Here is a 14154-nt window from a genome sequence, read left to right as displayed (position 1 = left end):
TGACCAGCAGTGATGTTAAATTGTTTGATTTCCTGGAGTCCAATTGGCTGTGAAGTTTCTTTCTTTAAGCACATTGATACTTGTGGGGTGATATTAATTTAAGTGCAAAATTTAATACTGACATAGTCTGAACTTCCCCCAGAGGCTGGTTGGGCACTGCCCAGGCTCCCCAGGGCAGTGGGCACAGCCCCAAGGCTGCCGGAGCTCCAGGAGGGTTTGGCTGATCCTCTGGGGCACAGGGGGTGACTCTTGGGGATGGGCCTGTGCAGGGCCAGGGGTTGGACTGGATGATCCTTGTGGGTCCCTTCTAACTCAGCACATCCTGTGAGTCTGTGATTCAGTGTGGGGGACTGGTGAGGGGCATTAGTTTCATCATTTCAATTTCAGCTCTGGACCTCAGTGGATTTCATATAATCTTCTTTCATGAGGTTTTAAAAAAACTAAACTTAATTTTTGATCAATAAATCTGGAATCTGTCTTGACATTATGGCTAGGTTTTGTTTGTTTAGCTGTGCAGTGCTTTATCTTTCAGTATGCTGGATTTGTTCTCCAACAGTCTCAAACTACAGAGACGTTTGCCTAAAACCACGCGTGAAACACCAGACTAAAGAGCCAAAAGACCTCGGTGGCTATAAATAGGACACAGGATCCCAGATTTTATTTCTCATTTCACAGGAGAGAAAATAGCACATGGCTGCAGTGGAAATACAGATTTTTTTAGAAGACAGGTTGCTGAGCATTGCTATGCAGTTTCAGAATACTGTACTGGCAGGGTGCATAAACAAAGCTAACCTTTGAGTGATCAGGTGTTTAAAGCTTCCCTAAAATCTACATGCTTTTAGAAACCAAAGTCTTCTCAGTGTTCTCTCCTTGCTTTCCTACAAGGCCAGATATCAAAGACAATCTCTACCCTGCATTGGTACATTGCTGCCTTCAGAATCTTCTACTCTAAGAGGTGGTTTTGGGGGAGAATGTGAGTATGTGAGTATTTCAGCATCACCAAACCAATGAGTGGCATACTCTCATCAGGGACACCTCAAAGCCACTTGGGATCAGAACTAGAGAATTGAGACAAAACAGTGATTCCTGGGAGGTTCACCCTTCTTGACAGACCCTTCCATAGACCAATTTAGACTTGTAATGTGATCAAAAAGTACCAGCTGTTGAATTCATAAGCATAACTTTGACCTGGCTGCTCCCAGGATGCTGCCCTGAAACACAAGCTTCTCTAAGAGCTACAGTTCTCTTTAGGCTACTGGAACAATTCCCCCTCTCTCATTATCACAGAGTTGCTCCCCAGGACAAATCCCTCTCCAGTGACATTAAATCGAGGGGATTTGTGGTCAAGGTGTTTTGTTCAATTTGGTGGAATTTGGAACAATTCCCCTAGACAGGGTCTTTGTCAAAAGCTCATCGTTCCACCTGCTGCAGTTTTAGCCTCAGCCAAACCATAACTGAACTATCTTAGGAACTCCCCCAAGAAAACCTGGTTTTGGTAATCCCTTATTTTCACTTCTAGTCAGGCTTTGATATTTTTCTGCTCTGACAATGGGATTAGTACTGATTAACACTCAAATCACTCTTGCTTGCTGATGCAAACACACTGAGAAAGACAGTCACCTCTTAGCAGTCAGTATTGCAAATAAGACTGAGAGCTGACATGGGTCATTCAATGTGGCCAAAAACGAAGGAAAACAGGAAAATCCGATGCCTTTTGCGTGTGGCAGGAGTCACATCTACTAAAATAACCACAGACACAGCATATACGGACAGAGACAGATGGATTTGTGCTCAGAATAACTCCAGGGCAAAGCCAAGAACACACAGAAAAATCCTTTTTAAAGCCTGCAGTTCCCCTCAGATGGGCACTATCGCTGTACAGAGCCTTTGTTGTGTTCCTAAACCAAACTGAGCCCAATTCTGTCCTGACATACAGTGTGACATGAGAGCTATTAACTGAATCCCCAGGACTGTTCCCCCTGCCAAGGTGTGTTTATTCCAGACAGTTCCCTGGTCCTTGGGATGGCATCCCATCTCAAAAATGTCTCCCCAGAACTTCAGCCTTCACATGCATTTCAAGAAAATGGTGACCCTTGACTAGAATTGCATCTAAGCATGTACTGGCAGAATAATTAGCAGCTGTGCTAAAAAGCGGGGTGTTAATTATTAAATCTGAAGACTGGTTTTGCTTGATAAGCAAATACTTCACTCGAAATTTTTAAGGTTGCTACTTAGAGTGGTTTATAATTTATTTTTATAAAATTAAATTTCAATTAATTTAACCTTTTCTAATTCATCTCAGTAATTAATTGATGTTAGATATGAATATTCTTTATAAGAAATATCTTTAACTTATATAAGTATGATATGTCCTGTATATGCACAGGTATTATCATTATCATTACAGTAAGTGGAAGTATTTCTCACTGCTACCCTGTATTTCTTGAAACTATCTTCTGTGCCAGTGAGATACACTAGCTAAAAAATATATTGTCATCTAGCTTTGTATGTCCTGAGAAAAAAAGTGTGGAAAAAAGATTAAAATATGCTCCAGTCATTAATTCAGAGACACCCCTTTCCAGAGGGAAAAGACTCTTTGTAACCCCCTCATTTTCACCTTGTTTTCTATGTGAAACAGTGTCTCTTCCATAAGACAGAAAAGTTGGTGATAACAAGGTGTTTAGGGACAGTGTGGGGTGTCTGTAAAATGGTTTGGTATTATCATAAACGTGTCACCAAAGATTTAATTCATACAAACCAGCTTTATTTAAAGCACCCAGTGAATTCTATCATACCCCTTTACTGTTGTTATTCCTTGGAAAAATAGGAAATGTTACAACAGTGACAAGGGAAGAGACAGGAAAAATCTCTCCCTACTTGGAAAGCTCTTCTAGCAAGGGAGTCAAAGATTCCTGGTATCCTCTGCAGCAAAATCCAAGGGAGAGGAAGGGAAAAATGAACCCTGCCTGCATGGGATGAGGAAGAAGCCAGGGACTGCACCATCTCAGCACAGACTGATCTAAGAGATTAAGGGATTCTGTAATTCCATCAACTCAGAGTCTTTTTAAGGGGATTACAATGCTGAGAAGTTCCACCGTCTTTTCCATTACATTTTGGAATATAAGAAATTTTTTAAAAATGCATTATAAAACTGCTAAACATAAAAAATAAGAAAGTTTTTTTGGAAGCTAGAAACAAACATTTTAAAAGTTAAAGGTTGGTTGAGTTTATAGGCAAAATGCAAATAGACCTTTAATTCTGGAACTACTTTATGGTTTTGCTTTGGTATTTGAAGAGTCTTTAATGCTCTGTGATTGCTTTGAGACAAGCCCAACTTATAGGAACCATTATCTCACCCTGCATGTGTGCAGATTGCAGCACTACAGGGCTATGCCACCTGTGTATCACTGGGGCTAACCATAACATTGGAATTTTTAACCAGTGCAGTGTGTAAATACTATTTCCACTTACAGGTGAGGGAAGCACAAGGTTTGCTTTCCACAGTTCCCCACTGTGAACTCAAGGTGAAAGCACTGGGGCCTCCAGCCACTCAAAGTGGCTGGAACTGGGACTGACTTGCCTAAAATCAGTCCAGAAATTTAGGAGAGACACAGAAATGGAAACATAACCATTCTAATCTTCCCTGCTCGGCTTTGGTGACCAAATCATTCTTCTCATGGCCTAATGGCCCTGATGGGCCACCACACCTTTCACATCTGTCTGTAAACCTCTCACCATGTAATTGTACAGGGGGTAAGAGGTGAAGTGCCCAGAACACTATCAGAACTGACAAACCCCAGCTTTAGCTGCATTAATATTTGTCTGCTTTCTAACGTTTTTCTGTAAATTAAGAGTTTCCAAGTCCGGGACAAATAAATTCAGTTCCTCCCTGACTACAGCTGAAGAATGTGCAATAAAAATGATACATTTCTCTTTTGAGAAAAAAATAAAGCACTAAATACTTTTGGACACAGTCACATCTTGGAGCAGTTGGTTGCCACATTCTGCTCTTTATTCCACAGAAAGAACTGACAATCCCCAGTGAACAATATTGTCTTTCAAACTGAGACCCTCACACAGATCCTTTGCACAGTTCTGAGTTCAGTTTTCACACTGAAGAACAATCGTCAGGAAACGACTCCTGACATTGTTTCCTGACAGAGAAATCCTGCCTGTCTGATTTCCAGTTTAGGAGTCAGAATCATTCAGGACATCAGCATTTGTTGGATCTAAGCAGCTTAGGAATCACAATCTTTTCCAAGAGGGACATTTCAAGTGACTTTCCACAGCCACCATTTACTGCTGGGATGTCTGGGGGACTATTTCTTAAACAGTTCAGTCACGTACCCTTGCAGCCAAAATGCTGGTCAGTCATATTTCCCCTTCGTTGAATAAACAGTTAAAAATTTGTTTTTTGCAATGTTCACTGGACAATTATCTGCCTTACTGCATAAATATGCAACCAGGCCATTTTCTCACGTTTATTAGATTTATTTCTGATTAAATGTAGAAAGGACCTCTCCAAAAATCCACTTGCATTGTGTCTTTTCCAACAGACAGACACAAGTCCACACACAGCCCCACTACTCTTGTTCCTGCTCCTTGCTGACCCTGTGTTTCATCCAGAAAAAGAAGAATTGAGGCACCTGACTCCATACTGTTTTATAGAAGCAATTTAATATCGTATCATCACTGGGGTGCAGCATCTTCCTAACTGAGGTATCTCTGTTTTGTTATGGATTGACCCTCGTATTAAAACACAAAATTAGCCTCACATGCAAGCTATTCCCTGAGAAAAGGCAGAAAGGACCTGTCTCATGTCACCAAAGTTACTCCACCAACTACCAAAGCAATAACAGGCGTGTCATTTCTCAAGCCAGTTGCACTGCACAAGACCAAACAGAAACTCTCCATAATTCTCAGCTATTGCAAGTTAAAATTAAGTTTAGTTGGGTTTAACAAACTCATTGATAAACCCTGCAGTCTGTGAGTGATTTCTACTTTTTGTTATGGAAAAAAGTTATTTTCAGGAACGAGCATGCCAAGTCGTAGGCATGCCCTGTGGAAACGTGGAATGGGTTCATGATTACAAATGCTTGAATAAATGTTGAATAAAACCCATTACATGAATTTAAATACATGGTAATGTTTGAAAGAGATAGATGAATAATTCTGATGGAATGAAAAAGTCAATCAGAAATCATATTTAGGGGCACAGATACCAACCGAACTCACATATTGACAATATGGTAGTTCTCATTTCAATGAAATAAAACCAAAACAACAAAAAGGATGATGAAGTATCCTCAAATCTGAGATTTAAGAGTGGTGAAGACCAGGGGCTTGATCTAAAATGCACTGGGGCCAATGAAGCACCAATATTCAACTTCAGCCTGATTTTGGATCAAGGTCCTATGTCTTTTTTAATGAAGCAAATGGACATATGAGTATGAAAGCCTAAATAGAGAAGAAAAGAATTGAAAGAGCTCACTCTCTACATATTTGTATGCACACACATATATCCACAAAACACAGGCTATAATTTCAGTTTACAACAATTTTATTTATTGCAGTAGAGCTAAAATCTCTTCTTTAGTTAAAAAAAGGGAAAAGGTAAGTGATGTCTACTACCAAAGACATACAGAATATTGAAATTACGACTATACTGTCCATCATCACTACAATTAAAAGAACAAAGCAGAGTATGTAACACAGACTATGAACTAAAACCAGATAATTAAAAAAAATATATAGTTGCTACTATCCCCAGAAGTACTTTCTGAATAGTGGACATGGTGTTCAGATACGAGCTCTTGTAAATGACAAGAATAATTTTTAAAACTGAAAGATTACATGGGTATGCCAGGTGTGAGGCAAATCATCAAATAAAAACATGCTAAACTTCCCCTGGCTTTCTTTGCCTAAAAAAATCCCACCATCCCTGCTTTGCAGCCTTTAGCTGCATTACTCAGTTAATAAAACTGATCACACAGCAGAGGCTTTGTGGGATATCAGAATTCTTGTCCACTGGGGCTTCTTGTGTTATACTGTTAAGAGAACTTCACAACAACCCCTCTTGCAAGAATTAGGAGCTGTATCTGAGTTACAAACCAATAAAAGAGCATCAGGGACACACTGTGTTTGAATTACAGAGCTCTGGACAGAATTTAGTAAGGCTTCACTCCATTTCATTCATCAAGGTGGCAGCACAGAACGTTTGAGCACAGAATACACAGAAAGCGGTCATTGCACAGAGACCAGTTTCCTTCCTTTTCTTTCTAAGCCTACTGTATGAAGGGCAAGAAGCAAAGGGGGTGAAAAAAAGAAAGAGAAACTGAATTACTACTAGCCCAAGTCACTAATTTTTTTTTTTATCAAAAACTTACAATTTTTCCTGTCTTCACTCTCCTTTAAAAGTATCTATAGCAACCAACAGCAGTTTAAATGCTTTCAAACCCTTAACAGAACAAGGGCAAAAAACAAACAGAAATGAAACAGGAACTGGGACAGAGGAGTTATTTAAAATGGCTGAGATTTCAGCACTACTGTTTGTGAAGGCTTTCACTGAGGCATCTTTGCATGCAGAGAGCAAGGGAGGAAATGCAGCGCTTACCTGCTTCAGACAGGTCTCTGAGCGAGCTGCTCAGCGCACTCCGCTTCAGCCCCTCCCCGCTGGCGTAGCTATCATCCAGGCAGGCCCTGCTCAGGGTCCCATTCCCAGAGTCCTTCTTCAGGCTGGAGCACTGGGACATGCTGGGACGCACCACCCCCTTCTGCTTCTCCAGCTCGGCTGAAACAGAGACGGCGACTTTGCAATTTGCGTTTATCGATTAAATGCAGGATCGGAGAACAGATCATGGAGCACCTCGAGCTGAAAGGGACCCTCAGGGATCATCAGTCCAACTCCTGGCCCTGTACAGACATCCCAACAATCCCACCCTGTGCCCCAGAGGATCATCCAAACCCTCCTGGAGCTCTGGCAGCCTTGGGGCTGTGCCCACTGCCCTGGGGAGCCTGGGCAGTGCCCAACCAGCCTCTGGGGGAATTGTTACTTCTGCTCACAAAGGCTGTCATGAGCAACCAGTACACTAAATCCACTGTCATATTTTAAACCAATATATTATTCAGGATGTTTGAATATCTCCTGTTATTCCTTGATTTATCTTTCATTTTTATATTCGCACCTTCTTTTTCCTTCAAATCTTGCCAAACTCTTAGCAAAATGAAAAATAAGCACAATAAAGACAAAATTTAGACAAACAAGGCAACTTCATCATTTGAGCTTAAAATGGAAACTGGAAAGAGTCCTCAAGATCTAAATTCCAGTAAGGACCTTTTCCATGAGTACAGACTTATCATAGAACATGGAAACATCCCAATTTCTGTGTGTGAGCAGGTATTACTGTGAATAAGAGACAGGAGCTTCACTTCTGTACTAACAGATTTATGTTGCAACACACACAGCCTCTTAGAAAAACAGGAGACAAAATTTCATGTTTAGACACTCATGGAACTTTCAGCAAAATATATCAACTTGTACCACGGCTACCTCATTGAGAAAACAAAAAAATAACAACATGGAAATCAAAAAAAATCCTGTGAAACTTATCTGAAGGGCCATCATTGAGAATTTCAGTGTGATGTAAATTATACCTCAAATTCTTACTGTAATTTATACTACAATTCACAAATCCACGTCTACCCTGTCCATTGCTATTTAGTTTGTCCAGGCTAAAATTCCACTCCAGCTACACTGCAGTAAATAGGAGTCAGTGAACTCAGCTGGGCCTTAACATATCACTGGGTTTTTCCTCTTTCTAGAGTCAGACTTGTGGAAAAAAACCCTATTATTTGGAACTTTTAAGGTGTTCTAATCGGTTATACACATACTCAGAATTGCCTTCCTAGGATTAGCCTGACAATGCTCTATTTTATGTACCTTTGTACTTACACTCTATTCTGTGCTTTTCCATTTCCTGAACTTCCGCAATCGACTCCCTCAAATCATCTGTGAACTTCTTCCTGTCCTGAGGGTTCGGGGCATTGAAGTTGATGAGCACTTTGATATCTGCTCCTGGCACGGCTGACGTGAGCCGGATACCGTTGGGATAATCTGGAAGGAAAAGGCAGGAAAAACTAAGCTCTGATTATTCCAATTCCTTTTCTTCTAATAAAAAAACCCCCCACTAAAACTCAAGGCTTTTTACTAATATTACCACAGACGGTACAGCATCAGAATGAAAATCCTTAAGATACACTGGGAACACAGCTTAACTGTCAAGATGCTGACTAAATCCTGGAAGATAGTCTTTATCTGTTACCCTTAAGGTATAATGTACAATATAAAAGAAAAATACCAGAAAAGGCAAAAAAATAAGGGGATAATTTTTGTTTCATGGAACAGATCCCATTACCTATCTTACTAAATTGTGGCCAAAGTTTTGCTGAGTAAAAACCACCTGAAGACATCTCAAGTACACCACACGTGTTCTACTTGTAACATTTGCAGGAAGACAAACACACTAGCAAGGACAGCTTTCAATCTTTCCTACTGAGTTGTGTTCCCTGACAATCCTACTTTTCTTTTTTTTTTAAACAAAGTTAAAATTCTCTGTGAGATTACATACTGAAGAAGTAAAAGGGTTTGTTTGTTGTTTTTTTTCACCCCTCTTTTGACCCATACTATGGGCAACTTCAAAACAAAAGGTAGAGATTTTTTAGCAGACTGTCTTTGCTTCTTTTCTAGCTGCACATCTGAGAACGCAAATTTTAACAGCTGGTCAAAAATATCTCCTGGTTGAGAGAGAAGGTTCATTTATAGGAGGATATTTATAAAGAAGATAAGTTCTGCTCTAGAAAACAGAACCAGTCTTTGCTTGAAGCACAGACCTGTAGAAATGGAGTGTCAGAAAACCTCAAAATGTGAATTTTAACTCACAGTGTTTTCTTTTCCTCAGCTGTTTTACCTTCTTGGTTTGCTACAGCTCTCAAATATTTACTTAAGTATTGAAGCCGAAGTTCAAGGGCTCCCAGGCACTAAAACTCATTCCCTCAAGAGCCAGCAGATGATGTAAGGCAGCTTCCCTCCCCTCAAAGCCATCAGGTTTCAACAAGACTTCAGCTATTGGGAGACAAGTGCAAATGCTGCTCTTTAGAAGAATACTTCCAAATTTTTATTCCAGATTTAATTTTAGAAGAATAACTTCCAAATCAGAGCTGCAACTGAAAGTGAAGCAAGTCCATTCACCATTCTAGGAGGAAAACAGTGCAAGTACCACAAGGCTCAAAGGGTCCAGAGGGAAGGAGGAGTTTGGGGGTTCTGTGGGGTCTGCTCTCAGTATCGTGCACAGAAGAAGAGACAAAGGAGGCTGGTGCTGGGCGGGCTCGCAGGAGGGGAGCATGGAATCCCTCCAGGCAGTGTTGGGAATATTGACATGGATATGCAGCAAACAGCTCTACAAAAGTGCACCACTTAAGGGGAAAAACCAAAAATGCTTATGAAACCAAACAAGGAAACGTGAAGTCACATGGGCTGCCCCCACATATGAACCAAGAAGGATTTTCCACATACTAAAGAAACACATATATTTTATTCCCACAGATACTTCTCCACACTGTATTGATTAAGCATCAGGAGACACTCACATCAGTATTCACTGGTTTCAGACACACTCTCTCTGCAGTGACCTGCTCCCCCTTTATATTTTGTTACTGACTGACTGAAAATGTAAAAGATACTTCCCTTCTGGCCTGTTTATTTTCTAGACATACACGACATTATTCTCCCTTTTGGAGCTCATCCATCCCTCAGGATACCTGACTTCTATCATTAAAAGTCAATTTTTCTATTACCAAAGCCAGTCATGTTGTTCAACCTCACCAGCAGCCAAAGCAATATTTTTGTTGCTTCTGCTTTAGCAACACTAATTTTGTTCATTTGAGAGCAGCTGATTCTGACAGCTGCTACATAGAGATTTACTGACTGGTGGTCAAAAGAGCCCAAAGCTTGCTGGGGACAGGGGAAACCAAGAATATGAATTTTACAAACCAAAGGAGAAAAATACTTCTCTTTCCCAACTGGAAAATACTGCATTCCACCTGACAGACACCCATACTAGATGTACAATCTGTTCACTGAGTCATTTTAGTGAGCTCAACTTAGAAGCCCAACTATGTCTATTAAAGTGTCTCAGTTAAAATGCCTCCAGTTCCCCAGGAGAAATCCAACTCTTTGCTTCTTGTTTCACTGTATATGTTTTTAAGTTTATTTGAATAGTGTTTCTGCTTAGTATGCTTATGAGATATATCTTTTTCAATATTTTATTTAATTTGACATCAGAGGAGATATATATTCTTCTATTTTCAGTAGAATCTAGGATAGATGTATTTGCCCTTCCTCCCAAAACTGAATTTTATATTATATAATGTGTGCACAAAAGAGAGAATGAATGGGTAAGCATATTCTGCTCTGCTGTTAGTACCGATGCTGCCTTTGGGCTTAAAAGCAGGACTTTAGCAAACTATTTGGGGTTTTTTGTTGGGTTTTTGTCTGCTAAGACTAAGTTTGAGAAGCATGAAACGTAAAAAGAATACTGGATTGATGCAGATTGCAACAGACATAAAGAAAAGGTGTCACAAAATACAAGCTTGAATCCAAACTCTCTGCTTTGTATTTATATCTGAGTGAGCATATATTACTTGGGCACAGTTAAAACATAAATCAGGGAAATAAATTATACAGTGTTTTGAACTGCACACATTACTATAGGAGTAATTATTTATTATCTTTCAGTTGCAGCTGCCTCAGCAAGAGACGGGTTTGTTTTTTGACAAACATTTTATTCTTTACCAGTATTCACAAACAACACATTTGGGAAGATCTGGCTTCTGACTACGACCAAAAACCAGCAGTCTTGCTGTTTCATATGCTGAGAGCATCTTCTTTTAAACTTTAGGGCTAAGTTAAATTCAAAGCAATTTTATTCCGAAATCCAGAGCCAAGTCCTGTCCACCTCTTTTGCTCAAACATTAATTTATTTTATTAATTTTTATTTTATTTTTAAGCAAAAGGCTCATTTAAAAAACCAGGAAATACTTACACTGGTTCTCAAAGAGAAGGACTTGCATTCCATAGAGAGAAAACGACTGTCGAAAACTGTATGTAACCGAGTTCTTCTTCTTTTGAAAAATCTTGGTAACCTGAAAGTTACCAAATAAACAAAATGAAAAACCCCTTTTACCATGTATGCTTGTGGAAAATTATTGTTCTTAAGAATTAGAATAAGAGAAAACACTTTATTCAAAAGAAAGCTATAATGTGCCAGAGAATACGTTAATTGTAATTCTTTCTTTTTTTTAAAATGTAACTGCTGTTATTTAATCTACTGCTACTGAAGAAACAAAGCTAACTCTGCAGCACCATATCTCTTAAGTAGAAGAGTTAATATTTTATCCAGAAACAAAGCCTTTGTGTCCTCCATTCTCCAGAAATCTGACTTCTTGAAATTCTAAAAAGACAAAACCCTCTGCATCCTTACTGTGCACTGCACATGCTATCAAAAAGAAGTTTAAATTACCCTTCAAAAAGCAGCTGCCACCACACTTTCCTTCACCCTTTGTTCTTCCATCTGACTCCAGGCAGGACCTCCTCACACCAGGTTAATTCTCAGCCCTCGTTCTCACCGTGACCTTCCACACCCGCTGCGGGTCTGTGCTGCTCCAAATAGTGCCTGACACCTCCTCAGCCAGTGATGTCCTGCTTTCCCTCTGCCTTTTACAGTCCCTGACACAGAAAAAGTCCTACCAAGTCTGTGGAAACCTTGACTTTTTGCTACAACAGAAGTAACATTCTACTGCTGACCATCAGTGCTGGGGTTCTCCTAAAGGGTGAGTGCACCTGCTCTTTCTCTTTACAAAGAGGTTTATTTTTACTAGTTCTTTCTAATTTTAACTTTTAGTGATGGCATTTTACTGGAACTGATAAATTTGGTTTGTATTACTCCCCAAACAGTTTGATAAAACTATTGACATCTGAGTAAGTAATAAAAAAAGACAGAAGACTTGCAGCCCAAAGACAGCAATGTTCCATCAGTTCCCACTCAAGCTCACATTTACAACCAGGAGGATCTACTCATAACCAAAAGGATTCATTTCTGTATTTACTTCCTGGATTTAAGGTCTGAAGGTTTGTAAAAATGACACACAATAAAACCATGAGGGTGAAGCCTGTCTTTTTTGTAAGAAAATATTAAACAGTTTAGTTCTCAGTTCTCAGGTACATTCCAAAGAGAGGGCAACAAATTTTCCTATTTTTAAGAGTAAATCAACCAAATAATTCCAAGCTGTCACTAGTTTTGTATGTCTGTTTTTCAGAAGACTAGGTCAAGTTAAAGTCTGTGAGGATAAGTGCACGCTAAAAAGTAAAGTCAACTGTAAAATCTATTTCAGCATATCCTCTTCCTATTTCGAGGTATAAACAGATCTGTTGACAGAACATCTGGAGAACACAAAGTAGTATGTAATTTTGTTTTTCCACAAACACCTTGAATTCTTAATTCACAGAATAAAGACCGTCCCTGTTTATCCATCAGGGAAATGGGTAACCCGGAGGTGATTTTTTTTTTCTCTGTAGTAAAAGCTATTGCATCCAACCCCTCCTTACAAAAGAGCACAGCAATCAGTAAAAGGCTTCAGTTTAAAAGCAAATTATACAGAATTAAGAAAATTAAGATATAAATCTGTTAATCATCCCAAGATTTCTGGAGTGCAGAGTAACAGATAATAGATATTTATTTTTAGGAATGCTCCTGTATTTAACTGGAGATAGGATTTCCGAATACCTCACTCTAAGTCTGCCTGCCTGGAAATACATACCACAAGGAGATCATTAAATAAAAATATTTCTCGCTGGTGCAATCCAAGCTTCTGAGGCTTATTGGGATCTGGAACTTCAAAGAGCCTACAGTAGCAAACAAGCCTCCTGTGGGGTAGGGAGAGCACCTGGGATAACACAAAAGTCCATGGTTAATATAACAACATTTAGCTCTTTCATACACAGAATTTTATTTTTTTTTTAATACTTCAAATATTTCTACCTCTAAGTCCATTAGATTTTTCCATCAAAGGACCAACAACAGGAACATAAAAGATTTATATGCATGGCATCCAAACTTCATCAAACTTCTATCAAATACTCTCTATCAGCTTTTATTCCTGTATGTGGATGCCAATGGAAGTTCTATGGGAGAGAGTTTTACTTTGTGAAATGATAAAATCTTAATAATCTTAATACTTTGACATTAAGTGGGAGCTCAGAGCAAAGGGTTTTGCTTCCACAAGCAGTTTTACACATCTTTGTCGAAAGAAAGGATGCAAAGCAACTTTAGCTTTTGGGAGCTGAACACACTGATGTTGTAGCTACTTTTTGTCAGCCACTGAGTTAATTCAATTTGGTCATTCCCCAGTACCAAGGAAATGGTGACCTCAGGACAAAGTAAATGCAGTTTCAGGCTGTTTGATTTTCTCACACCAGTAAGAAAATCAAGACTGATTTTCCATTTCCTTATTGGAAACATCTGCTGAGGTATCTCCAAAGCTGCTGCTGTCAACCTAGTGAGACTTTATTTCTTTCAAGTGTACATGATGAGATCTCACTAACAATACCAAAAGAAATCCATAAAATGGTGCATTATAAAAGTAGTTTTAGGTTTATTACTGAATATACCTGCAACTTTAATCTGGAATCAGTATTTTCTACATTCAGAAGCAAACCTTAAAATCAACTGGCAGTATCTTTCCAGAGTATCATTCAATTCTCAAATGGACCAGGAAGAATAAACACACCAGGGCCCCGGTGCAAAGGTGAGGTGCAACTGTGATTTTTACCTATTGGTTTATTCTTCACTACGTGTCTAATTTCTACAGTGATAACAGCATTTGAAATGAATAAAAAGTGTATTAAAAAGGTCTAGAAAACTCTTGGTAATAAATTAAGCAGTTTCTGGGAAATATCTTTGTACTTTGGAGAGTTATTACTACAACACCAGGAAAATTTTGCTTGAAAGAACACCATTGATTTCAAATTTTACAATGTAAAAGACTGCTTTACTGTCAGTTTAAGAAAATGCTGCCAGTTACAATGACTATAAATTTTGA

At 39.1% G+C, this 14154-nt stretch overlaps 2 protein-coding genes across 3 annotated transcripts in view; both read right to left on the bottom strand.

The window, feature by feature from the left end:
• LOC116792417 (prophenin and tritrpticin precursor-like) overlaps positions 1 to 14154 on the bottom strand; it is a 610102-nt gene that overhangs the window by 71623 nt on the left and 524325 nt on the right. The window lies entirely within an intron of this gene.
• Positions 1 to 14154, bottom strand: part of IQSEC1 (IQ motif and Sec7 domain ArfGEF 1) — a 338913-nt gene that overhangs the window by 6301 nt on the left and 318458 nt on the right. Inside the window, 4 exon segments of the mRNA XM_032699314.1 lie at positions 6614 to 6790; positions 7952 to 8113; positions 11100 to 11199; positions 12874 to 12999. Coding sequence (XP_032555205.1) covers positions 6614 to 6790; positions 7952 to 8113; positions 11100 to 11199; positions 12874 to 12999 — 565 coding nt within the window.

Source organism: Chiroxiphia lanceolata, chromosome 11, assembly GCF_009829145.1.
Source record: "Chiroxiphia lanceolata isolate bChiLan1 chromosome 11, bChiLan1.pri, whole genome shotgun sequence".
Classification (NCBI taxonomy): domain Eukaryota; kingdom Metazoa; phylum Chordata; class Aves; order Passeriformes; family Pipridae; genus Chiroxiphia; species Chiroxiphia lanceolata.
Note: the sequence above shows the minus strand (reverse complement) of the source record. Positions and strands in the feature narration are given on the sequence as shown.